The sequence below is a fragment of the Lepisosteus oculatus genome, chromosome 25 (genome assembly GCF_040954835.1).
Source record: "Lepisosteus oculatus isolate fLepOcu1 chromosome 25, fLepOcu1.hap2, whole genome shotgun sequence".
Classification (NCBI taxonomy): domain Eukaryota; kingdom Metazoa; phylum Chordata; class Actinopteri; order Semionotiformes; family Lepisosteidae; genus Lepisosteus; species Lepisosteus oculatus.
In genome coordinates, this window is record NC_090720.1 from 498,334 (window position 1) to 523,907 (window position 25,574).

The 25,574-nt window shown below is 57.1% G+C and overlaps 3 protein-coding genes across 4 annotated transcripts; 1 reads left to right on the top strand and 2 right to left on the bottom strand.

The window, feature by feature from the left end:
* Positions 1-889: 889 nt before the first annotated feature.
* On the top strand, positions 890-8,429 carry tmco4 (transmembrane and coiled-coil domains 4). The gene is made up of 14 exons (XM_069183741.1): positions 890-1,205; positions 1,720-1,882; positions 2,957-3,131; positions 3,236-3,263; positions 3,565-3,694; positions 4,727-4,824; positions 4,918-5,061; positions 5,269-5,388; positions 6,056-6,220; positions 6,364-6,500; positions 6,697-6,781; positions 6,875-6,992; positions 7,072-7,189; positions 7,327-8,429. Exons 1-14 carry the CDS (start codon positions 1,160-1,162, stop codon positions 7,729-7,731), a joined length of 1,932 nt encoding a protein of 643 aa, XP_069039842.1. The 5' UTR covers positions 890-1,159; the 3' UTR covers positions 7,732-8,429.
* Positions 8,334-14,192, bottom strand: htr6 (5-hydroxytryptamine (serotonin) receptor 6). The gene is made up of 3 exons (XM_069183742.1): positions 11,866-14,192; positions 10,470-10,628; positions 8,334-8,964 (listed from the first exon to the last, which is right to left on the bottom strand). Exons 1-3 carry the CDS (start codon positions 12,553-12,555, stop codon positions 8,554-8,556), a joined length of 1,260 nt encoding a protein of 419 aa, XP_069039843.1. The 5' UTR covers positions 12,556-14,192; the 3' UTR covers positions 8,334-8,553.
* Positions 14,193-14,285: 93 nt separating this feature from the next.
* capzb (capping actin protein of muscle Z-line subunit beta) lies at positions 14,286-23,832 on the bottom strand. Of its 2 annotated transcripts, XM_069183745.1 has the most exons (10): positions 23,637-23,832; positions 20,179-20,268; positions 18,379-18,500; positions 18,171-18,284; positions 17,594-17,735; positions 17,327-17,443; positions 17,077-17,142; positions 16,770-16,846; positions 15,789-15,898; positions 15,127-15,215 (listed from the first exon to the last, which is right to left on the bottom strand). In XM_069183745.1, exons 1-9 carry the CDS (start codon positions 23,637-23,639, stop codon positions 15,796-15,798), a joined length of 834 nt encoding a protein of 277 aa, XP_069039846.1. In that variant the 5' UTR covers positions 23,640-23,832; the 3' UTR covers positions 15,127-15,215; positions 15,789-15,795. The 2 variants fall into 2 exon arrangements, with proteins under 2 accessions (XP_069039847.1, XP_069039846.1); XM_069183746.1 differs by lacking the exon at positions 15,789-15,898 and having other exon boundaries at positions 14,286-15,215; positions 23,637-23,831.
* Positions 23,833-25,574: the final 1,742 nt, after the last annotated feature.

Genomic DNA, 25,574 nt, shown 5'->3' on the forward strand with positions numbered 1-25,574 from the left:
CTGGTCAGCCACGTCTGCCCGTGTCCAGTGTCTGTGTCCAGGCTGTGGTGCTGCCTCTGACAACAGCCAGGTATCTGATTGCTCGGTTTTCTCACTCCAATCTCTCTCTCTCCCCCCTGACCACTCTGCGCAGGAGAGATAAGGAGCTAAATGATTAATCTGAACTGCACAAACCCAGGCAGCCTCCCTCTCTCAGTCTGCACTGCTGCTCCTCACACACAGAGACACACACATAGAGATGGACACAGACACACAGAGACACACACACACACACACACACACACACACACAGAGAGACACACAGACACACAGACACACACGCAGACAGACACACAGGCAGGTTGAAAGGAGAGAGAAGGAGACAGAGAGCAGAGAAAAGGAGGGGAGCTGGGGGGAGCTCAGGGGCGAAAGAAAGAAGCTGATTTCTAATTATACTCCCCCTTAAAGATGACAATTGTTTCTTCTTGTCAGGTGTCTGGCAAGGAAGCAGAATCTAGCAGAAGAAAGCATGCGAGAGGGAGGCAGATCAGCACACATCCTGCACACAGAGCTCTGTGAGCACGGCGGCGGCTCTCCCTGGGCTCCTGTCTCTGCGGTCCAGTCACAGGGGAGCGACTCACCACACTCAGAGCTCCCCTGCAGATGGCGATGCAGAGAGCTATGGCAGGGTGTCACAGATCACGTCTCACCCACTCAGTACTGAAGGTTGAATTAACCCCTAATGCAGCTTCCCAGATCCTTTGTCCTGATCCTTCCTGATCCCTGAATCTGAAAGCCAGATCCCTGCTTGCAGGCACCCTCGTATCTATTTTGCAATGAGGTAGTACGGGCAGGGGGAAGGGAGGGGAGAAAATAATCTGAAGAAAATAACCTGCAACCTTTTTATTTGAAAGTCATGGAGCCATCCTGCCACCTGCCGGCGAGAGCTAGACACTGCAGTTTCCGCCTGCAGTGCAGGACTATGGCCACAAGAGGGACACCAACCATCCAGCCAGCGGGGACGCGCTTCTTAATGACGTCACGCAAGTCTCCTATCTGCCGAGCGGGGAGGGGCGGGGCCGGGCGGCCTGATTGACAGCCTGGGAGAAAGTTGTCCGAACTTTACCCTGAGTCCGGAGCGGCGGGGATCGGCCGGGAAATACAGCCGCTCCGACAATAAATGGAGGCCGAGGAGCCGGACTCGACAGAAGCGAAGGCACTACAAGGTACAGACGATTCACCCTGTTTCCACAGTTCTGTTTTTTATACATACTTCATTGCGCCGCACAGCGGCAGGAGAGCTCTTCCATCTGGAAGTCGGTCGTGTGACGTCCTTAATTCTCCGGGGCTGGACAGACGGGGGCAGGCGCTGCGAGAGGACAGAGGACAGAGAGAGACAGCCGCTCTCACTTACATTCAGTAACATCATTTTAATGTCTATGTTTTGCTAATTCATTGCAATTGCTTTGGCAACACGCGGAATTAGTCTGTCATGCCGACGCAGCTCAGTGAGTTTTAATTTTTACGATGAAGCGGCGCCCCCTGCCGGCGCATGCGCTGGGCTGCCCTGAGTCCTGCTCGGTGCTGCTCGGTGCTGCTGGGCTCACGGCAGGACAGGAGTTCGGCACAAGGCCCGGCTTTGTTACCAGCAAGTTTCAAAACTAGAGGCACTGTTCTCATGTGACACTAACTTCCTGTCCCCCTGTCCCTGTCTCTGTGACGGTCTGTCTCCCTGCCTAGACTCCTCTCTTGGTGGGGTGGGAGGAGTGTCTCCAGCAGAGGGGCTGGTCCCACCCAGTTCGGAGGCGGTGATTGGTCGGCTGCTCGGCGAACCAGGTCGCTTTGCCTACGCGGCTCTGTGTGCGGTGTCACTGGCCCAGCTGTTCCCGGGGTCTGAGCACAGGTGAGCCCAGAGGGCCGGGGGTCTCTGTGGAGCCTGTGCTTGTTCCCTGATGGACAGAGAGTGAGCTGTGCTTGTTCCCTGATGGACAGAGAGTGGGCTGTGCTTGTTCCCTGATAGACAGAGAGTGACCCGTGCTTGTTCCCTGATGGACAGAGAGTGACCTGTGCTTGTTCCCTGATGGACAGAGAGTGAGGTGTGCGTGTTCCCTGATGGACAGAGAGTGAGCTGTGCTTGTTCCCTGATGGACAGAGAGTGAGCTGTGCTTGTTCCCTGATGGACAGAGAGTGAGGTGTGCTTGTTCCCTGATGGACAGAGAGTGACCTGTGCTTGTTCCCTGATGGACAGAGAGTGAGCTATGCTTGTTCCCTGATGGACAGAGAGTGAGGTGTGCGTGTTCCCTGATGGAGAGAGAGTGAGCTGTGCTTGTTCCCTGATGGACAGAGAGTGAGCTGTGCGTGTTCCCTGATGGACAGAGAGTGAGCTGTGCTTGTTCCCTGATGGACAGAGAGTGAGGTGTGCTTGTTCCCTGATGGACAGAGAGTGAGGTGTGCTTGTTCCCTGATGGACAGAGAGTGGGCTGTGCTTGTTCCCTGATGGAGAGAGAGTGAGCTGTGCTTGTTCCCTGATGGACAGAGAGTGGGCTGTGCTTGTTCCCTGATGGACAGAGAGTGAGCTGTGCTTGTTCCCTGATGGACAGAGAGTGATGTGTGCTTGTTCCCTGATGGACAGAGAGTGAGCTGTGCTTGTTCCCTGATGGACAGAGAGTGAGCTGTGCTTGTTCCCTGATGGACAGAGAGTGATGTGTGCTTGTTCCCTGATGGACAGAGAGTGATGTGTGCTTGTTCCCTGATGGACAGAGAGTGAGCTGTGCTTGTTCCCTGATGGACAGAGAGTGAGCTGTGCTTGTTCCCTGATGGACAGAGAGTGATGTGTGCTTGTTCCCTGATGGACAGAGAGTGAGCTGTGCTTGTTCCCTGATGGACAGAGAGTGAGCTGTGCTTGTTCCCTGATGGACAGAGAGTGAGCTGTAGTGACCTACCGGGATTCACTGCCCCTGCCTCTCGCCGTGCTCAGGCTGTTCCGGCAGCAGTATGTGCAGGCGCTGGTGTCCTGGCTGGGCTTGTGCGACACCGTCCTGCCAGTGATGGAGGCGTTCCTGGGTGGCCTGGGGCTCGAGGGGACGGACACCTTCCTCTCTGTCCTGCAGAAGGAGCCGCGGCTGGGACACGGGGCTCAGCCTGTCATACAGGTACACTGAGAGAGCTGCCCATGGGGCAGTCAGTCCGTTAGCCAGTTAACGAGGTACGTCAGCCCTGCCTTGTTTAATGGGCTGTGCACCCTGCTCTCTTCCAGGACCTGGTGTCTTTCTCTGTGAGGGACGGTGAGCACACATCTCTGCACGCGCTGTCAGTGAGGGAAAGCGTCTCCTCTGTGCAGGGGGAGAGGGAGGCACCCAGTGTTGATACCAGTCACTGTCACTCTGTCTCCCTGCCTCTGCCTCTGCCTCTGATCCTCAGTGCCTCTGCCTCTGATCCTCAGTGCCTCTACTTCTGTTCTTAAGTGTCTCTCTGCCTCTGATCCTCAGTGCCTCTGCCTCTGATCCTCAGTACCTCTGCCTCTGAACCTCAGTGTCTCCTCTATGTTTTTCTGCTGGTCTCCTGAGTGCTCCTGTCCCTCCTCAGGGTTCTACGATGCCCGGGCCCGTGTCCTGATCCGCCATGTCTCCTGCCTGCTGCGGGTGTCCCCCAGGGAGCTGGAGGACTTTGAGGAGACACTGGGGGAGAGACTGAGGAGGGGGGGGGAGGAGACAGAGTGAGTGAGAGACTCTGGAGCAGGTTCACCCTAACACACCCCCTGGGCACCCCTGGGGTTCACTGCATCAGTGCCTTAACAGATGTATCTCACTGGGTAGCTGTGTGTGTGTCAAATTGTTTATCAGTGTGTAGCGGTGTGTGTAACAGTGTGGAGCGGTGTGTGCCGTGTGTGTGTAACAGTGTGTGTCGTGTGTGCCGTGTGTGTGTGTAACAGTGTGTATCGTGTGTGCCGTGTGTGTGTGTAACAGTGTGTATCGTGTGTGCCGTGTGTGTGTAACTGTGTGTGTCGTGTGTGCCGTGTGTGTGTGTAACAGTGTGTATCGTGTGTGCCCTGTGTGTGTAACTGTGTGTGTCGTGTGTGCCGTGTGTGTGTGTAACAGTGTGTATCGTGTGTGCCGTGTGTGTGTAACTGTGTGTGTCGTGTGTGCCGTGTGTGTGTGTAACAGTGTGTATCGTGTGTGCCCTGTGTGTGTAACTGTGTGTGTCGTGTGTGCCGTGTGTGTGTGTAACAGTGTGTATCGTGTGTGCCCTGTGTGTGTAACTGTGTGTGTCGTGTGTGCCCTGTGTGTGTAACAGTGTGTGTCGTGTGCCGTGTGTGTGTGTAACAGTGTGTGTCGTGTGTGTGCCGTGTGTGTGTGTAACAGTGTGTATCGTGTGTGCCCTGTGTGTGTAACTGTGTGTGTCGTGTGTGCCCTGTGTGTGTAACAGTGTGTGTCGTGTGCCGTGTGTGTGTGTAACAGTGTGTGTCGTGTGTGTGCCGTGTGTGTGTGTAACAGTGTGTATCGTGTGTGCCCTGTGTGTGTAACTGTGTGTGTCGTGTGCCGTGTGTGTGTGTAACAGTGTGTGTCGTGTGTGTGTGTGTAACAGTGCACCACAGTGTAACAGCCTGTGACTCGTGTCTCTGTGTTTCTCCTGCTGCTCTCAGGACTGGCTGCAGCAGTGAGTACAGCTCTGTGTGTCTGTGATTGTGGTGCCTCCGCGGGCTCTGTGGCTCTGCAGGCTCTGACTGCTCTAACTCTCCGCCCCCCAGGGAGGAGGAGTCCCGACGGCGCAGGAAGGAGAGGGGCAGGAAGCTGAAGCGCTACCTCCTGATTGGCCTGGCCACTGTGGGCGGGGGCACCGTGATTGGTCAGTTCGGCTTGCGCTGCCTCTGAGTGCACGGGTGCGGTCAGACCTGTTGCCCAGGACGTGCGACAGACGTGTCTCTCTCCCTGTGTGCAGGCCTGACCGGCGGGCTGGCGGCCCCTCTGGTGGCCGCGGGCGCCGGTGCGGTGATCGGCGCAGGAGGGGCGGCGGCTCTCGGCTCTGTGGCTGGAATTGCCATCATGGCCTCCCTGTTCGGCGCAGCCGGGGCCGGACTGACTGGTGAGCCGACCGACTGCCGCGGTTAGAGACTGAGAGGCACAGCTGTCGGCCAGTCCCTGTGCTGGAGAGCCACACCTCAGGGTCTCTGGTTGTGCGGTAACTCCTCTCCCTCTCTCTCCTGCCCTGTCCCCTTGACCCCTTGACCCCTTGACCTCTTGACCCCGTGTCTGTGACGGTCTGTCTCCCTGGGTTACTGCCCCGCCTCAGGGTACAAGATGAACAAGCGCGTCGGAGCCATCGAGGAGTTTGAGTTCCGGCCGCTGAGCACTGGGAAGCACCTTCACCTCACCATCGCTGTGACAGGCTGGCTGTGCCGAGGAAAATACAGTGAGGGCCTGGCACCCCGAGACACTGGCACCCACAAACACTTTCACCCCGAGACACTGACATTCTGGGCAGAGAACACTGCAGGCTGGCACTGGCCAGTAACACACACACACTATGATGGGGTGTGTGTGCTGCGTACTGCTCGTGTGACTGTGTGCTGACTGTGCTTTTCGTGTCCGGTTGGCCGGTGACCTTGTCTGGGAATTCTGGAATCAGGTGAGCAGGGATGTGATTGTGTGTGTGTGCGCATGTGTTTGTGTTGTGTACATCCATTCAGTGTGGCTTCATCCCTGCAGACAGGAAGATAGAGACTCTCTGAGCTGCAGCAAAGTGACATGCTGAATACAGGCCTGTTCCTCGGTCATTCAAGACCCACTGGCTGTTCGTAAGAGTAGGGTCGTTAAACCCTAGAGTCCTGGCTGAATCCTGCAGTCTGGGTTTCCCTGACGTTCCCTTCTCCTCCCCTGACCTGCACCTCAGTGGGGTGAAGTGGATCTCCTTTCTGTAAGTGCAGCGTAGACGCAGTGAGTGGTTGTCGTTGCTGTTTGAATGCACAGCTTTCTGGAGAGAAGCCCAGAGCCCTCATGAATGGCGCATGAGTCCGCAGCAGGGAGCTGCTTGCTGAGCCTCTGTCTCTCTGTCCTGCCCCCACACCCCTTCATCACAGGCTCCTTCCAGGCCCCGTGGGCCAGTCTGAGGCAGTCCAGAGAGCAGTACTGCCTGTGCTGGGAGTCGCGCTACCTGCTGGAGCTGGGCTCAGCGCTGGACTCGCTGCTGGACGGGCTGGTCAGCATGGTGGCCCAGGAGGCCCTCAAATACACCGTGCTGTCAGGTAGGGGGCGCTGTCTCTCCACTGTGTCTCTTCCTGCTTCCTGGCTGATGAACCCCTTCGCTGGGTTCTGTTGCCTCGGGACCGGTCAGTGTTTGTCTCGTGTGTCTGTGATGAGTTACTGTCCGGCTGTCCTGCTTGTCTAGGGATCCTGACCGCGCTGACCTGGCCCGCCTCCCTGCTGGCTGTGGCCAGTGTGATTGACAACCCCTGGGGGGTGTGTCTGAGTCGCTCTGCCGAGGTAGGAAAGCAGCTGGCACAGGTTCTGAGGAGCCGGCATCAGGTAGGCACGGTCTCGCACGGTCTCGCACGGTCTCGCACGGTCTCGCACTGTCTCGCACTAGCTCACACTCTCTCAAACTGTCACACTCCGTCTCACACCGACTCACTGTGTCTCACAATGCCCGACACTGACTCACACTTGGTCCTCAGACTGGTGGGTTGTAACTGTGCCCTTTGTCTTGCCCGGCTGTGAGCAGGGAAGGCGTCCTGTCAGCCTGATTGGCTTCAGTCTGGGGGCCAGAGTCATCTACTTCTGCCTGCAGGAGCTGGCCAACGACACAGGTGAGTGGAACGTACCTGACAGAGGTAAAGACACCTGCAGCAGATAGACTATTGCTCATTGCTGATTTCCTGTTTCATCCATGTGCCTCTCAGATTGTGAGGGCGTGATTGAGGACGTTGTCCTGCTGGGGGCGCCGGTGGACGGCTCTGCGCGGCAGTGGAAGGCCTTGTCTAGGGTTGTGTCTGGGAGGATCATCAACGGTTACTGCAGGTGTGGGGAGGGACCGCGAAGCGAGCTGGAATTCGGACGTGGATGTGGTGTCTTGTGCTGACCGTGTGTCTTGTCTCAGGGGGGACTGGCTCCTGAGCTTCGTGTATCGCAGTTCGTCGGCACAGCTGTCCGTCGCTGGGCTCCAGCCCATCAACCTGGACGACCGACGCATGATGAATGTGGACTTGTCATCTGTGGTGAGATTACAGAGAAAACATGATTCACAGCATCACTGTACACATGCGCCGCACATCAAAAAAATGTCCTTAAACCCAAAGTCGAGAAGCACAGCCTGAGGAAGCAAAGCTCAGAACTTGTTTTCATGATCCTTCAGGTCAAAGGTCACCTGGACTACATGCGGCAGATTGAAACCATCCTGGTGGCGGTGGGCGTGCCAACCAGGGAGGGGGCGTGTCTCGGCGACGTCCTTTCAATGCCCCAGGAGTCTGTTGCCACGGAGAGAGAACCGAAGCCGGAGCCCGAGTCAGACCAGTCAGCTCTGGGGGGTGGAGCTAATGAAGGAGGAACAGAGCCTGGAGATGAAGCAGGGGGCGTGGTGTGTGGAGCGGGGGTGGAGTCTGTATGCAGATTAGGTGGAGGAGGTGGACCTGGTCAGGAAGAGCCCTCTGTCAGTGAGGCAGAAAGAAAGGAGGAGGATGGTGTCACAACCACCACGTCCCCACAGACTGAGGGGAATGGCGGCAGGAGGGGGGGGCTGGAACATGCTGGACAGTACTGACCTTCTGAATATCACACAGAATTCCTAGCTGCACTGCCAGCCAGGTGTGGGCGCTTGGCCGAGGTGTTTGTAGTGCTACACACAGTTACCCCAGGGGTTACCCTCTGACCACCAAACAGTCCTGGCCACTTGGGGCGATGCCACACAAGATCTCGGGGAGCAGCAGTGCCCTCCAGCTGGGGATGACAGGAAGAGGGGTGTCACGGTGGCCTCCTGACCCCCCTGCGCTCAGCCCTGCCCTGAGCACAGCTCCTGGGAGGTGTGCCCTCAGAGGGGTGAGGGGGTGGGGAGTGCTGCACAACACAACATACTGCGGTCCTACCTCTTCGGCAGCGCCCCCACAGTTCTGAAACGTGAGTGTCCGTGTTGCCGCCCCCTCTCGTGACGGCCTTGTTTAAGCAGGCCGGGCGCCGGGACAGAGACAGGCGGCATGGTCCCAGCTCCAGCTGACCCCTCAGGGACCAGACGGGACACCCCGGCCGTGCCCTGGCCAGCGGGCAGCTGTCCACCTCGCCCTGGACGCTATGGTAGAGGTCAAGCCCGACGGCAGGACGCGTGTGGCACACAGACAGACCGGAGGCACGAGGCAGACAAGACTGGGCTGTGAATTGATGTAGTTTAATCCAAAACTGCATGGAATTACAAATGTTCTGTCCCAGAGCAGAAGTTCTGTAAATAAAATCAGTGCCTGAAGGGGTGATGCTCTGCCTGATGCCTGAGTCCGGACACGGGGAGCAGTCAGACATCTCTTCCCCTCTCTGCGTTTCCTCCTCCCCGCACTCGTCCCATCTCCTCTCTCCTGTCCGCACGCTTCCTGCCTGCTCAGTCGTTCAGGGGGCCGACCTGGCAGGGCAGCAGGCTGTCATTCCCAGCATGCTCCATGTCGAACAGGTTGACGGCGTCGGTGGCGGTCGCCGGCGGCTCCCTCTTGCAGGGCGGGTGGTGGGTGGGGTCAGAGGGGTCGGTGGGGTCAGAGGTGAGGGAGGCGGGCGAGGGGGAGGGGGAGGGCAGCGGGGGGTCGCCCCGGTAGCCACTGGGGGAGTTGCGGACGGAGACGGACAGGGGGCTGGGCCGGCGGGTCCAGGAGGGCGGGCAGCAGGGCAGGTAGCGGCCCAGAGCGCGCTTGAAGTCCCGGATGAAGAGGGGGTAGATGATGGGGTTCATGGTGCTGTTACAGTAACCCAGCCAGGTCAGCACGTCAAACAGAGCTGGGGGGACACACTCACACACCGCCTGGAGAGAGAGGAGAGAGAGTCACACTCACACACCGCCTGGAGAGAGAGTCACACTCACACACCGCCTGGAGAGAGAGTCACACTCACACACCGCCTGGAGAGAGAGGAGAGAGAGTCACACTCACACACCGCCTGGAGAGAGAGGAGAGAGTCACACTCAGCACCTGAAGAGAGAGGAGACGCTCGCACACACAGAAACTGGACACGGAGGACAGGCTCAGTGACCACAGCCTGGTCACAGAAACAGGCTGTGCTCCCACCGCCAGCAGGAAGAAGTAAAAATGGAGATGCACTTTCTGCTGCACTGCAAGAAACACAACCACACAAACAATTATACTGTAGCTAAAATAAATCTAATCTCAGAATTCCCACTCCTGCCAGAATCAGAACAGCTTCCAATCCTACTGGGGGAGGAAACTCACTAGAGCTGCAGCCCAGTGTGTGATCTTGTCACAGCCCGAGGAACAGAGACTGAGCATCTCAAGTACGTTTTATGTAAATGTCTTGCTGTTTGTCATTTGCTATTGCTTTAGCAACACTGTTATTCATCGGTCATGCCAATAAACCTGCTAGAATCTGAGTTTGCATCTCTGTAACACGGACTGGGTGCCCAGAGAGAGAAACAGGAGACACTGGGGAAAAGTCACACTGACAGGCCGCCTGCAGTGAGCCAGGAGAATCATACACAAGACACACACAAAGCACAAACCCCACTGACACTATCGATTTTTATTCACTATTCCAAACTCCACACAAGGTGATAGCAGACTTGATACTAGTGTTTTATTACTTGAAGATTTAAAAGACAAAAGTAATTTTGTATCTTCTGCCATGAGACTTTTCTCTGAACTCACTGCCACGCGCGCCGGCACAGGCCCGGAGGACAGGCTGAGGGGTGTGCGCGTCGGCCACTGCAGACTGGGGAGCTGACAGGAGTGAGGATCCATCTGGCACTGAGGTGCCATTGAGCAAGAGCTGTGTGTGCCCAGGGAGACACACGCCCACTGTGCACACAGTTACACACACACTCTGCTACACTGCACACACACACTGCCACTGCGCACACAATGTTATACACACACACTCCCACATGCCCACTGTGCACACAGTTACACACACACTCTGCTACACTGCACACACAATGTTATAAATACACACTCCCACACGCCCACTGTGCACACAGTTACACACACTCTGCTACACTGCACACACTGCTACACACACACACTGCCATTGCGCACACAATGTTATACACACACACTCCCACACGCCCACTGTGCACACTGCTACACACACACTCTGCTACACTGCACACACACACACTGCCATTGCGCACACAATGTTATACACACACACTCCCACACGCCCACTGTGCACACTGCTACATTGCAAATATTTTTGCTTTGGCTCACCTGTGATTCATCAGCCATATCAATACGACTCAGAATGTGTGAGTGACAGAGCGCGAGAGCGATGAGTGAAAGGAGACGGGGGTCCTCTGACCTGCGCCATGTTGGAGATGAAGAAGGGCAGCCAGGCAACAAAGAACAGCCCCAGCAGGACCCCCAGGGTCAGACTGGCCTTCAGGGCGCGGCGCCCGTGTCGGTGAGCCAGCCTGCGCTCGCCGGAGCCCCCTGGACATGGTGGAGAGGGATGAGGGTGCTGTGAGAGAGGAGGTCAGCAATCAGTGTCACAGACAGGGTACAGCCCAGCCTGGGCACAGCGCCACTCGACTCCCACTGACACAAACAGGAGTCCAGCCTGGGCACAGTGACACAGACAGGAGCCCAGCCTGGCCACAGTGACACAGACCAGATCCCAGCCTGGGCACAGTGACACAGACAGGAGCCCAGCCTGGCCACAGTGACACAGACACAACAACACAGACCGGAGCCCAGCCTGGGCACAGTGACACAGACACACAGCAACACAGACCGGAGCCCAGCCTGGGCACAGTGACACAGACAGGAGCCCAGCCTGGCCACAGTGACACAGACCAGATCCCAGCCTGGGCACAGTGACACAGACAGGAGCCCAGCCTGGGCACAGTGACACAGACACACAGCAACACAGACCAGATCCCAGCCTGGGCACAGTGACACAGACAGGAGCCCAGCCCGGGCACAGTGACACAGACACACAACAACACAGACCGGAGCCCAGCCTGGGCACAGTGACACAGACACACAGCAACACAGACCGGAGCCCAGCCTGGGCACAGTGACACAAACAGGAGCCCAGCCTGGGCAGAGCATTGAAACACACGCTGACACACTGAAGACCACTTCCAACTCTGACTCAACATCCTCTTTGTCACTGGTGTGGAGATCTTCTCCCTCTCACCCCTCCCCTTCCCTCACGATGCCCTGCAGCCCTGATGCCCAGTCCCCCCTGCCAGGGGAACGGGTTCACACTGGTTCAGTTGCACCCAGAGCCCCAGGGTGCCCTCTCGTTTGTAACCTTCCTCACGCTCGTATGCCAACCCTCCAGAGGGCGCAGCCCGCAGACAGTGGTCACAGTGTAAAACAGACCATCAGTAATGTGATAAAGGAACATTCAATCGCTAGAATATTTCCTCTGTGCCTTGCAGCAATGCACACGTCTTTACACACGAGGAATAGACAATACTTCTCCCAGCAGGCTGACGGCACTGTGGCTCTGTGCTCCAGTCCTCTTCGCTCTGCTGGGAGCCGTGAGGATGAGGATGAGCAGCTCCTCTCCCTTCGCCCCGCAGACCGGACCCACGCCGCCTCGTCTTGCACCCTCTCTCGGTTCTTGGTGGATCTTGGCGTTTCTTTGTTTTGGATTTCTCCAGTCTTGCCGAAGCTCCGATTCCCTGGAGGATTGTAAAAAAAAGCGTCCCCCCCATCCCCCCCAGCGGGGCGGGGCTGTCGCTCACCTGTGCGGGCGGGGCCAGCGCGAGGGCGGTGGCCAGGGAGGCGACCTGGCGCGCCTGGCGCCGGGCAGCCAGCAGGATGCGGCAGTAGGTGAAGGAGATGGCGGCGGACGGCAGGAAGAAGGTCAGGCAGGAGGCCACCAGGGCGAAGGGCAGGCTGACCCGCAGGCGGCACTCCCCCGGCGCTGGCAGCGGGGGGGCGCCCAGGGCGTGCCAGCCCATCTCGATGGGCAGGAAGGAGGCCAGCGCGGCCAGGCTCCAGGCGGCCAGGATGAGCAGCAGCGCACGGCCGGGCGTCATGCGGAGCTTGTAGCGCAGCGGGCAGATGATGAGCAGGTACCGGTCCAGGCTGATCAGGCACAGGTTCAGGATGGAGGCGCTGCAGCACATGACGTCGAAGGAGACCCAGACGGAGCAGAGGCCCGGCGCCAGCACCCAGCGGCCGCACAGCGCGTTCAGCATGGCCGGGGGCATGACCGCCAGCCCCACCATCAGGTCGGACATGAAGAGCGACACCAGGAAGTAGTTGGAGGTGCTGCGCAGGGCGCGCTGCGTGCAGATCAGCAGGATGAGCAGCGTGTTGCCCGCTACCGTCAGCAGGACGATCAGGGAGAGAGCCGCGGCCACCCAGCCGCTGCCCCCCCCCGCCGCGCCCCTCGGCCAGGGCAGCGACTCGTTCCCTCCCGCCTCCATCCCAGTGCCCCCGCAGCCGGACGCACGCCTCGGGCCTGAAGGAGTTCGTCTCCTTCCATCAGGGGGTCGGCCGGTTCATCGAGCAGCCCGGGGCCGGCGCAGCGGTCAGGCGAGGTCTCGGAGTGGCCGTGTGGTGGTCAGGCGAGGTCTCGGAGTGGCCGTGTGGTGGTCAGGCGAGGTCTGTGCAGCTTTCCCCTCACGGAGTCGTGAAACCTGCGTGCAGCGGACCCCTCTCTCTGGTGTGGCTGTGGCTGTGTCTGCGGGCTCCTCGCGAGCGTGTGGGCTGGGTAAGAGTGTGTGTGCGTGCTCTGCGAGGTGGAGTCTGTGCGTGCCAGCCGTGTCCTCGGCCTCCTGTTCTGCTATGTGAGCTGTGAGCAAGTGTGTGGCTCCTGTGTGGCATCACAGCTCATGCAAATCACAACCCACAACGAAGAGAAGAGGCAGTTCACAAAAGACACCATCCTCTTTGAAAGCGTGCCGTTACGTCAGAGGCAAGGACCCGCAGCCGAGCCGTCCTGCCGCAGTGGAGCAGTAGGGGGACCCCTTTAATCCCAACAGGGGGTTCTGGTGAGATCACCCCAACAGGGCGGCTGTGGAAATACTGGCACACTGACAGCCCACTCTGGTGTGTGTGTGTGTCTGTCTACCTTCTCTTGCCACCCCTCCCTCCTCTAACCGGCCTGTTCCCGGCTTCCCTAATCCCCGTATCCACCACTCCAGCCCACCCTTGGGCTTATCCGGTTGCTCTGCCGGGAGGAAAACCGTGTCTCTGCATCCAGATCCGGATAATCCCTCTTCTTCAGCGAGCTCTCACTGCCTCCACGCCACTGAGCCACCGAGCAGACTCTTCTGAATAATAATGACAGCCCCTTCCTGGTGCCAGTTCTAGTAAATGAGATTCTAGTCGAGCTACATTGAAATGTTTTCATTTGCTTTAGCAGGGGGTGCAGCAGGGATCTGCAGAGAGCGATCAGGGCTCTGAACTCAGAGCTGGACAGCTGTGGGCTCAAACCCCAGACAAGACAGCTGCTACCCCCTGAGACTCAGGGCTGTATGGCTCAGATGTTTCAGTTAAATACCCCGGTGCAAAAAGGGGAACAAAACCGAGGCTTTGGGAAAACACCTCAGACAACAATCCAGCACTCACCACCAACCACTAGAGGGCACCCACAACCCTCCAGCCAGCTTTCCCACGAAAGGAACCAACCAGAAGTCGGCCACGAGTACAGCAGGTAGCCCTCACTGACCCGAGGGCCAAACTGGCACGGACTTCCCATCTGCCTCCGAGCGGAAAGTACCATGCAGACACTGCGTCCAATTATATACCGAGTCAATCACATGTCAGAGGAGAGTTAAAAAAGAAAAGAACAAGTTGGTTGAGCGTGAGCTGGTGGCCAGGCGACCATCATCGAGCGACAGAATCGCTCAGCCAGCAGGATGCCCAAGTCCAGCGGGCCGTGGGCTGGCAGCACCGCGATGACCGACGAGGTCGCGCTTCTCCGCAGCCACCAGGACCGGCGACCTGCCTGCCGGGGGACAGCAGAGGGGAGAGCCTGAGCTCAGACCCCGGGGGCCGACGGGCTGAAACACACACGCTCCCTCTTGCACTCCAAACCCTCTCTGAAAGAAGGGGAGAGCAAGGCTGGAGAGGAAGAGGAAGAGGAGGGGGTCGCGTCTGCGCTCCCTCGGTCACACACAGCCGACACCAAGGAAAGAGCTCGGAGGCCAGAAACCACTTTGTCCTTTATTGATGTTGTGTTGGAGGCTCGAACACACGAGGTCAACATCTCAAGTCTAAGCTTTACAAAACGAAAAACAAGGTAACAGAGGAAGATCTCGCAGACAGAAACCTCGGCCCTGGTCAGGCAGACGAGAGGCCGGACTCGGCAGAGACCAGGGTCACACACAGCGGCTCGGCCGATTCCGGCGCTGTCCGCCTGCTGGGGGGGCCGGGCCGCGACTCCGAGACGGGCCGTGCCGGGCACACGCCTCCAGGCCGAGACATCAGCGCCACGCGGTGCCCGGGACAGCGGGACGGGGGGGCGCAGGGTCCCCAGAGAGACAGGCAGACACACACCCCGACAGTCCGACAGGAAGACAGCGCGACAGACAGACTGAGGACAAGACGAACCATCACCAAAAATTCATATCACTTTTCTCTCCTTTTTGTACAAAATACTTTCATCCAATGGAGTCATTAGCATAAGGTTCTGCTGAGTTGCTTTTACAATTTATACAGGAGGGGAAGGAAGGGTTAGTGACAGTACAGGTGGCAATGATAACTCAAGCCGAAGGGAAACTGCGAGTCCTGTTGCTGCAGCCTGCGGGCAGACCAGCACGAACAGAGAGAAACCCAGCGACAACAACGGTGGCAACAGTAACAGAACAAAGTCAAATGGCTTCAGGGAAAAGGAGATCGATCGATGACAACAACATAAAAAAGAAAACCAAAGAACACAATGAAAGCCTTTTATCCTAATGAAGAGAGTGCTCAGCGCCGGGGAGGGAGGGGTGGAGTGAGAGGAGACACAGGTGGCGAGAGGAGAGGGCGGGGGAACAGGAGCGTCGGGCTCTAACTCTGCTGTTTGCGTTTCAGCGCCTCCATCAGGTCGTTCTTCAGGGCCTCCTGCTTCGACTTGTCGGCCAGAGTCTGAACGCTCCTGCAGGGGGCGGAGAGGAGAGAGGCGAGAAACTGTTGGTGTGCTGCTGACCTGCCCTCCCTTGCACAGCGCCCAGGCAAGGGAGCTCAGGAGACAGCGCGACACTGCACCCTGCAGGCAGACTGCTGTTAGTGCGCAGAAGGTCAGGCTGGCAGCACTCCGGCACACATGGTTACCAGTTAGTGTCCAGCAGGTGCGCTGCAGCGCTGTGAGTGAGGGATGCACTGTGACACACACACACACGCACACAGCAGGGAACACATCCCACTCCCAATCCACAGCAGCATGGTCACCTCCAGGTTTTCCCTGCCATTCCAGTGGTGCAGAGCAGTGAAATTGACCGGATGTGGGGGAGGGATAACGCCCATGCTTCACACCGGGAGCCTGATTGATGGCGCTTTCAATCTTGAAGACGTTCAGGACGCTGTGGCACGAGTCTGCTTGACAACGCTGGAAAACCTGGGCTGGATTAGGCTTCTGTGCACTGAGAGGCCGAACAGTTCTCCTGCACATGTCTCAGGCCCGGTCAGTAAGACACACACACAGTGTCACTCCCACACGGGCAGGCTGTACCTGAGCCCTAGTTATCGGGCTGAATGAAGATCTGGCGCTGGGTCAGCACCTGGGACAGCTCCCTCTGGAGCTGCCTGTACTTTTGATTATCAGGCAAAGAGTCAATAGATCTGGAGGGAGAGAGGAAAGAGGAAGAGCAGGAGAGGAGGGAGGGTTGCAGGAGGAGAGCAGGGGGAGAGAGGGGCAGGAAGGCAGATAGAGGGGGTAGGGAGGAGGGGAGGGATGGAGTCAGGAAGAGGGGAGAGGAGAAAGAAATGAAGAGGAGCAGAGTAAGAACAAGATCAGTGGGAGGAGAACCAGCTCAGGCTGGCCCTGACTCAGGGACACACTCTGAACCCCGAGATTCACCGCAGAGCCAATCCCATGTTTACAGGCCCATCCAGTCCAATCCCACACTGGCTGTGTCTACAGACCAGTCCAGTCCAGTCCCACACTGGCTGTGCGTCTACAGACCAGTCCAGTCCAGTCCCACACTGGCTGTGCGTCTACAGACCAGTCCAGTCCAGTCCCACACTGGCTGTGCGTCTACAGACCAGTCCAGTCCAGTCCCACACTGGCTGTGCGTCTACAGACCAGTCCAGTCCAGTCCCACACTGGCTGTGCGTCTACAGACCAGTCCAGTCCAGTCCCACACTGGCTGTGCGTCTACAGACCAGTCCAGTCCAGTCCCACACTGGCTGTGTCTACAGACCAGTCCAGTCCAGTCCCACACTGACTGTGCGTCTACAGACCAGTCCAGTCCAGTCCCACACTGACTGTGCGTCTACAGACCAGTCCAGTCCAGTCCCACACTGACTGTGCGTCTACAGACCAGTCCAGTCCAGTCCCACACTGACTGTGCGTCTACAGACCAGTCCAGTCCAGTCCCACACTGGCTGTGCGTCTACAGACCAGTCCAGTCCAGTCCCACACTGGCTGTGCGTCTACAGACCAGTCCAGTCCCACACTGACTGCCTCTGTTCCCAGAGAGTGTTTTTGTACCTGAGCCCGTTGACGATGTCCTTGGTCTTCCCAAAGTAGATCTCGTTGAGAGTGGAGCGGATCTTATTTTCCATATCCTGACAAAGACAAGGGGAGAGACGGTTGAGGTTTTTATTCCTTTTTTCTCCCGATTCCCATGAGGAAATCCCGCTACTGTGTCTCTACACTGAGTGTCTCCCATTCACTCAGCACCAGGTGAGAGGAAAAATGATTTCCCGAAGGGCAACCAATAGGCAGCTCTGAACTTGTCACACTACGACAGTTTCAGCCAATCAGACAGCCCGACCAAGGCTGCAGTTCCACTCACCTCCACCAGGCGGCCGATGTTGGCGATGTGTGGAGACGACTCGCTCACTGTCTCATCCTTCTCCATCTGAGAGAAAGGAGGAGACAAACACAGTAAGTGACTTGGAATGCTCCGAATGGTGACCTCAAACCAGTCAGTGCAGTGGGTCACCGGTCAGCTGCGTGGGGCCTGTCTGGCTAGAACAATGACCCATCCGGCACTGACTGCTGCTGGCCTGGTCCGAGTCCAGCCCATCCAGTCTGAGAATTACCTGTCTGGTCAGGCTGCCTCCCAGGTTCATGGTGCCAGAACCGGTCTTTGTCGTCTGGAGCCACAGCATCACAGTGGAGGTTAGTTTGTAGTGGGCAGTGCGGCCGCTTGATTTTTCCTGAGAGTGTGGAAATCAGGTAATAATGTTAACTACACTTCGTTCTGCTCTCTCTTCCTGCCTCTCTGCTCCTCGCCAGCTCTTCGAAACACCTTCCTCTGTCCCTTGTCCTCTCCCATCTCTCCCTCCCCATCTCCCTCGCCCTCTCACCTGCACCTCCACCACATGGATGGAATCCCAGCAGCCCTTGATCTTCTTGGATCCGTCTCCAGCTTTTTTGATCAGGATCACTCCAGCAAAGCCGTGGTCCAGATCCCACAGGTACACTGAAGACACGCCCCCCTCGAAGTACCTATCAGAAAACAGCACTGAGCCACACACACCTCGAAGTACCTATCAGAGACCAGCGCTGAGAAATGCCCCCTCAAAGGACATATCAGAGACAATCGCTGAGACACGCCCCCCTTGAAGTGCCTATCAGAGACCAGTGCTGAGACACGCCCCCCTCAAAGTGCCTATCAGAGACCAGCGCTGAGACACGCCCCCCTCGAAGTGCCTATCAGAGACCAGCGCTGAGACACGCCCCCCTCGAAGTGCCTATCAGAGACCAGCGCTGAGACACGCCCCCCTCGAAGTGCCTATCAGAGACCAGCGCTGAGACACGCACACCTCACATTACCTATCAGAGAACAGGACAGACATGCACACGAAGAAAAGCCCGTCCCAAAGAACCAATCCCAGGACTGCTCTTCAACACAGCGATCTACTGGTCACAGTGGATACTCACAGGTCCCTGTACTGGTCAAAGGCATTGTTGGCCTCAATCTCCAGTTTGCGAAGCCGGGCGGAGGGCATAGCTCCATCATCGATCGGCGGCTCGTATTTATTACTCCAGGGAGACCTGGACAGCCAGACACAGACACGGTGCTTCAGAAAAAGAGGAGACGCACACGGACACAAAGGACAGACGGAGGCCACACAGCACCGGGCGCGACCTGTAGGAGTCGCCATCTCGGTTGTAGTCGCACAGCAGGTAGTCCTTCCCCACGATCTTGTCCCGCGCGATCTTCAGGGGCTGGTCGACCGAGGACAGCAGATCCTCACACAGGCTGGGGACCTGGGGAGAGAGAGGGAGAGAGTGAGGGTGAGAGGGAGGGTGAGAGAGTGAGGGAGAGAGGGAGGGAGTGAGGGTGAGAGAGAGAGAGGGAGGGAGTGAGGGTGAGAGAGAGAGAGAAGGAGTGAGGGAGAGAGGGAGGGCGAGAGAGAGGGAGGGAGTGAGGGTGAGAGAGAGGGAGGGGGAAAGAGGGAGGGGGAGAGAGTGAGGGTGAGAGAGGGGGAGAGGAGGTCCTCACTAGTGCACAAAGGGGAGAGAGGGGAGCTGGCCTCTGCTCCCTGCCGCATTCTTCCTTCTCGGCAGTTCAATTATACGCACCCTTTCCCTCGCCCTGCCTCCTGCTCTCCCCTTACCTTGCAATTTGTATCCCTTTCTTCGAGCGCAGTGAGGCGGCGAGGAGCAGGGCTGCTGTTACAGGACCTGATGACACAGGACACCCCCCACGCTTCCCAGTGTGGGCCCAGACAATACCCGCACAGTGTGGGGAGGAGAGGGGAGTGGGGAGCACAGGGTGGGGGCAGAGCAGCTTCCCACTGCCGCGGGGAAACCACCCCTCTTCCCGCCGCCCCCCCGCCCTGACAGGCACAAGGGCCGCCTTGTTCCCCCGTCGCCGGGAAACACGACCCCGCACACCTGGCAGCCACCCCCAGCACGGCGCCGTTAACCTCTTCCCTGCCGGAGAGAGGGACGGGCCGGGAGCAGGAGGGCAGAGCCCGGGAAGCAGGAGGCTCGCTGCCTGAACACAGCCGCACTGGCCGCTGGGATTGGGCACGAGCCGGCTCCCCAGCTGCAGGCTCTTCCACAGAACAAAAACTGGGAACGGACGTTTTATCAGCCCTTGGCAGGGTAGCACTTCAAAGTGTCAGGCAGCTGTGCACTGGGAGTCCAGGCAGGGAGAGACAGACAGTGTGCCCTGGGCCGAGAGAGAGAGACAGGGAGAGACAGACAGTGTGGCTCCCAGCACTGGGCCGAGAGAGAGACAGGGAGAGACAGACAGTGTAGCTCCCAGCCCTGGGCCGAGAGAGAGACAGTGAGAGACAGACAGTGTGGCTCCCAGCACTGGGCCGAGAGAGAGAGACAGGGAGAGACAGACAGTGTGGCTCCCAGCCCTGGGCCGAGAGAGAGACAGTGAGAGACAGACAGTGTGGCTCCCAGCACTGGGCCGAGAGAGAGAGACAGGGAGAGACAGACAGTGTGGCTCCCAGCCCCGGGCTGAGAGAGAGACAGGGAGAGACAGACAGTGTAGCTCCCAGCCCTGGGCCGAGAGAGAGAAAGGCGGGGATAAATCGCTGAGGCTTAGAGAGTGACTGACAGCCATGTTAATGACAAATAACGAGTTCCAGGGCCAGACTGCAGCCAGCACCTGTGCGATCACACGCTCAGGAATCGGGGTCAGAGGGAGATGAGGGTACGGCAGAGTGAGACAGGCTGGGAGAATGAGAGAGCACCTCCTAGCCAGTGAGAAGGTACTGCAAAGAGTGAGAAGTCACAAGGAAAGAGAGGGGGGGAGGCAAACTCCCAGCTGTCTGAAGGGGGTTCACAAGGAATGGCTTCCTCGCCCCACCCTTCACAGACAGAGACACCGCACGTCAGAGCCTCCCTCTCCGCGCAGACACCCTGTTTCCACAGCAACGCCAGGGAGCGCCCGCTGCCACGGCTGGCCATCAGAGTGGTCACTCACCAGGTCAATGAGGTCACTCAGGTTCTTCTCAATCTGCTGGGGTGGCAGGCGCCTCATCAAGTCCAGGGCACAGTCAAGCTGCTGGTCACTCTGCAGTGGACAGACACACAGAAGCCCTGAGAGCCTGGGACAGGGCTGTATCCCCATCACTGCCAAGACCACAGAACTGTCCAGACTGTGAAAACACTAGGACTGCACACCGACAGGCCACTGGCATCAGCAACAACACTGTACTGCCGGCCTAATAATTGTAACCCCAGTCACACACCACAGAGGGACAGGAGCTCTGTGATGAATCAACTGGCTCACAAAAAAAATGACACATCAAGAACAAGCAAATTGTATCCGTGCTGGGGCACAGCTGAGGTGAGACAGACTACAGAAAGCCTGGTACAGCTCTGTCACTCCTCCTTAACACACACATGCTGGAACAGCCTGTATCCTCACAGCATCTCTGAATAATCACGCACAGGATTCCAGGCCTCCGTTTCACAGAGAACTTGAGGAACTTTACCTATTTATTATATATCTGGATCCACACTGATCCAAGTGACAGGCGGCCTGATGTTTCCTTCTAATCCCAGCCAACGGCACAGTGTAATACAGACTATTAGCGCTTTTTAAGAATATAAACAGAAACTCAGACAGGTTACAAACAAAAAGAAACTATTCAACCCATCTAGTCTGATCCCAGGGAACTGGTCTTGACATCTATCCCAGACTGCACTATCCAAACAGAATGGTCCTATCCCCCAGACCTTAACTAGACTGGGCTAAAGACATTTTACTGGAAATGATCAGAATTTGGTCATTTTGTACAGTAAAACGTACTTCTTCAGGCAGAGAAGAAACTGGCAGATTCTTGTCTTTATGACAGAAGTTCAAGAGCTCCTGGTTCCATGTGGGAGAGAGACTCGCACAGATCACAGACATGCTGTTTACTAACAGATCCTTTTCTGATTAAACACGGCCAACATCTGGATGACCCCAGAGGTCAACATCTGGAGAGGGGGAGGGGGGCAGCGAGCCTGGCTATTTCCCTCTGGACATTAAAAGTGTCCCCCCTTGAGAACCTGCGCTCTCAACTCTGGTTTAGATTTACTTAATGCACTCAGGTTGTTATAGTAATTTATTGAACAGGACATGTTCTGTATTATAGATTTTATCGACCATGGCACGCTATGTGTTGCATTTTACTGCAGCAGACATATCGCAGTCCCTTTGTGTAAACAACAAACAGCTGAGACACACAGGGAGAGTGCACAGGAAATGCTCGTAGCACTTAGAATGGACAAAACATGTTGGTGCGTCACTCAACCAGAGAGAGCCAGTCAGTGCCAGTGTCTCAGTGAGCCAGTCAGTGTCTCAGGCAGACAGGGGCAGTGTGTCTGTGTCTCAGGGAGACAGGGGCAGTGTGTCTGTGTCTCAGGGAGACAGGGGCAGTGTGTCTGTGTCCCAGTGAGGCAGGATCAGTGTGGCAGTGTCTCAGTGAGGCATTGTCACAGTGAGGCAGGATCAGTGTGGCAGTGTCTCAGTGAGGCATTGTCACAGTGAGGCAGGATCAGTGAGGCAGTGTCTCAGTGAGGCATTGTCACAGTGAGGCAGGCAGTGTGTCAGTGTCTCAGGGAGGCAGGGTCAGTGTGGCAGTGTCCCAGTGAGGCAGGGAGTGTGGCAATGTGGCAGTGTCTCAGTGAGGCAGGGTCAGTGTGGCAGTGTCTCAGTGAGGCAGGATCAGTGTGGCAGTGTCTCAGTGAGGCATTGTCACAGTGAGGCAGGATCAGTGTGGCAGTGTCTCAGTGAGGCATTGTCACAGTGAGGCAGGCAGTGTGTCAGTGTCTCAGGGAGGCAGGGTCAGTGTGGCAGTGTCCCAGTGAGGCAGGGAGTGTGGCAATGTGGCAGTGTCTCAGTGAGGCAGGGTCAGTGTGGCAGTGTCTCAGTGAGGCAGGATCAGTGTGGCAGGGTCAGTGTGGCAGTGTCTCAGTGAGGCAGGGTCAGTGTGGCAGTGTCTCAGTGAGGCAGGCAGTGTGGCAGTGTGGCAGTGAGGCACGATCAGTGTGGCAGTGTCTCAGTGAGGCAGGGTCAGTGTGGCAGTGTCTCAGTGAGGCAGGGTCAGTGTGGCAGTGTCTCGGTGAGGCAGGGTCAGTGTGGCAGTGTCTCAGTGAGGCAGGGTCAGTGTGGCAGTGTCTCAGTGTGGCAGTGTCCCAGTGAGGCAGGGAGTGTGGCAATGTGGCAGTGTCTCAGTGAGGCAGGATCAGTGTGGCAGTGTCTCAGTGAGGCAGGATCAGTGTGGCAGTGTCTCAGTGTGGCAGTGTCCCAGTGAGGCAGGGAGTGTGGCAATGTGGCAGTGTCTCGGTGAGGCAGGATCAGTGTGGCAGTGTCTCGGTGAGGCAGGATCAGTGTGGCAGTGTCTCGGTGAGGCAGGGTCAGTGTGGCAGTGTCTCGGTGAGGCAGGGTCAGTGTGGCAGTGTCTCAGTGAGGCAGGATCAGTGTGGCAGTGTCTCAGTGAGGCAGGATCAGTGTGGCAGTGTCTCAGTGAGGCAGGATCAGTGTGGCAGGGTCAGTGTGGCAGTGTCTCAGTGAGGCAGGGTCAGTGTGGCAGTGTCTCAGTGAGGCAGGGTCAGTGTGGCAGTGTCTCAGTGAGGCAGTGTCTCAGTGAGGCAGGGTCAGTGTGGCAGTGTCTCGGTGAGGCAGGGTCAGTGTGGCAGTGTCTCAGTGAGGCAGGATCAGTGTGGCAGTGTCTCAGTGAGGCAGGATCAGTGTGGCAGTGTCTCAGTGAGGCAGGCAGTGTGGCAGTGTCTCAGTGAGGCAGGGTCAGTGTGGCAGTGTCTCAGTGAGGCAGGCAGTGTGGCAGTGTCTCAGTGAGGCAGGGTCAGTGTGGCAGTGTCTCAGTGTGGCAGTGTCTCAGTGAGGCAGTGTCTCAGTGAGGCAGGGTCAGTGTGGCAGTGTCTCAGTGAGGCAGGATCAGTGTGGCAGTGTCTCAGTGAGGCAGGCAGTGTGGCAGTGTCTCAGTGAGGCAGTGTCCCAGGGAGGCAGGCAGTCAATTGCAGTGCCAGTCAGTCACTGTCTCTGTCTCTTCACGGACGCGACATACTGCCCCCGGTGTCGAACACACACCGACACTCAGCACAGCCCCTGATACAGGTGAGGCCAGCAGCCGGCGGGGAGGGGCTGCTCGGTGGAGTATTACCGGATCCCCGACACTGCGTAGCTGTTGCTATTTTAGCCACTGGGGCTGCCGGACTGCCCCCTCAACACCGCAGCTCCATAAGGTCCAACTGCGGACGCGCACCTCTGTTGTCGTTATTCCCGACACTAGCATTGCTCCTGGACATTATTATCAGTCCTGCGGCCGGGACCCTGCACCCAGAACCGAGCCGAGCGCCGCAGGACAACACTTCCTATAACGGGACAGGTCTCAGTCGCCCCGAACCCAGTCTCCCCCTCGGCTCCGGCCTTACCATCTCGGCGGCTCTCGGATTATCCGGGGGGGTCACGACGCCTGGAGAATCTGTAGGAAGGAGATGTTATTTCCCCGCGACTTGCGATGTACTATTTTATTTCTATTTTTGTTTTTGTCCAAGTCGGAGCCCCACGGCCCAGCCCAGTCAGCCAGAGCACTTCCTGTACCGGAGACACTGCAGGGAGGAGGGGGGAGGGGGGCAGGCATGCATATCCGGGTCACGCCGCCCTGGCTCGGGGGCAGCCAATCAGCGAGCAGCACCCGAGCCATTGCCAAGTATGGACAGAGAGGGGGTGTGGAGAGCGAGGCGGCCGGCCTGTGTTCATGGCCTAGAGAGAGAAAATTAAGCATTTACTTGAACATTTTTTAACACATATTTATATTTATGCTATCGTGAATCATAGTATGAACAAGAATAATTGGGTATATGATGCAAACTATACAAGTCAAATTATGTTTGGAGAAAAAGTGAAATATTTCCTTATGTGGCATTATGCTGACAGTTCAAGTAGGGAGCTGTGTCAGCAGGCGTAGGCTGCAAAGGAACAAGTTCAGGTTTATTCCTGAAGAGAAGCAAAGACCCAAGACAGCTGAAACCACAGCCGAAACGTTGTTTCCAGTTCTGCTGACATGACACTGTCTCTCTCTTGGAAGCTGGAGCGCAGCAGGGACAGCACAGAGAGGTGTTAACTACCCGATGAGCGCCGAGTCACCTGGGAAGGTCCTCTTGTGACACTTGGAAACGAAGGCAGGTCCCATCACCCCCAGTCTCGTGCGCAGGTCTGTGACAGCGGGTCACTTAGGAAGACAAGTCCAGTGCCCAGGGCAAGAGCTCCTTGAGACGGCGTCCCGCTGTCCGGCAGAGAGAGAGACACTCAGTGGGCCGCCGGCCTGTTGCTGGGACACCGGCAGGCTCTTTTATGTTCAGTGTTTAGTGTTTTTTCTGGGAAAAGAGAATATTACGTGGCACCATATATAATAATGAACGAATGTGAACAATTGTCGTGGCATGAAAGACCTAAACAAATCCAACAACAATATAAAAACAGGAATAAATGACTAGGAAAAGGGAAACCAGAGATTTGGAAGAGATAAGCAAAGGCAAAAGAGGAAAGAAAATAAAAGGTAGTGATAGGACAGAGGAGGAAAGCCAGAGTCTTCAAGGTCTGTCCCAGGTTCTGCACTGTGACACTTCAGAGAGTTAAGAGCTGCAACGTGTTCTAAAGACAGAAAATACAGACAAAGTTTTATCAGAAGGAGCTTTCTTCAGGTTCAAAAGAAAATAAAAAAAATTAAACTGAAAACTTGAATTCAGGTCTGCCGGCTTCGTGGCAAGACGAGCAGAGCCCGTCTGTACCGAGCCCTGAGCCCACAGGAGGGGCAGGCAGAGCTGGCGTGAAGGAAGCAGAGGATCCGGGGCTCCAGCACAGGAAGAGTGACCACAGGGCGGCGATCCGTCACCCGCTCACTCACACTCGCACACAATCACTTACACCCACTCAGACACTCACTCTCCCTCAGATACACTCAGACACTTACACAGAGCGCACTCACACTCGCACCGGTGTGACTGGCTCTCTGGTGTTATGACAGGACAGGGGTAGAGGGTGTTCAGGCTGTGGTAACGTTCCTTCACGCCTCTCTATGTTATTATTGAGCCCGGCGACTCCACGCCACGCTGTGCCCACTCCGTGGTCCCGCACCTCCTCTGAACTCCCACTCGGGAGCTGGCCGCACCGGTGTCCCGGCACCGCCGCCGGTATGAAGGACAGGGCCGCGGTTCCGGCGTGCGTGCGCGCACGTCTCCGGCGTTATTCTGGGTTTTTATCGACTTCAGATCCGCCCCAAAGATGTCGTGCCTGTTGCAAAAACTGTTTATCTTGTATTTTGACTTTTCTGTTCCGCGTCTCACAAGAACTCTACTCCCCAGCTCTCA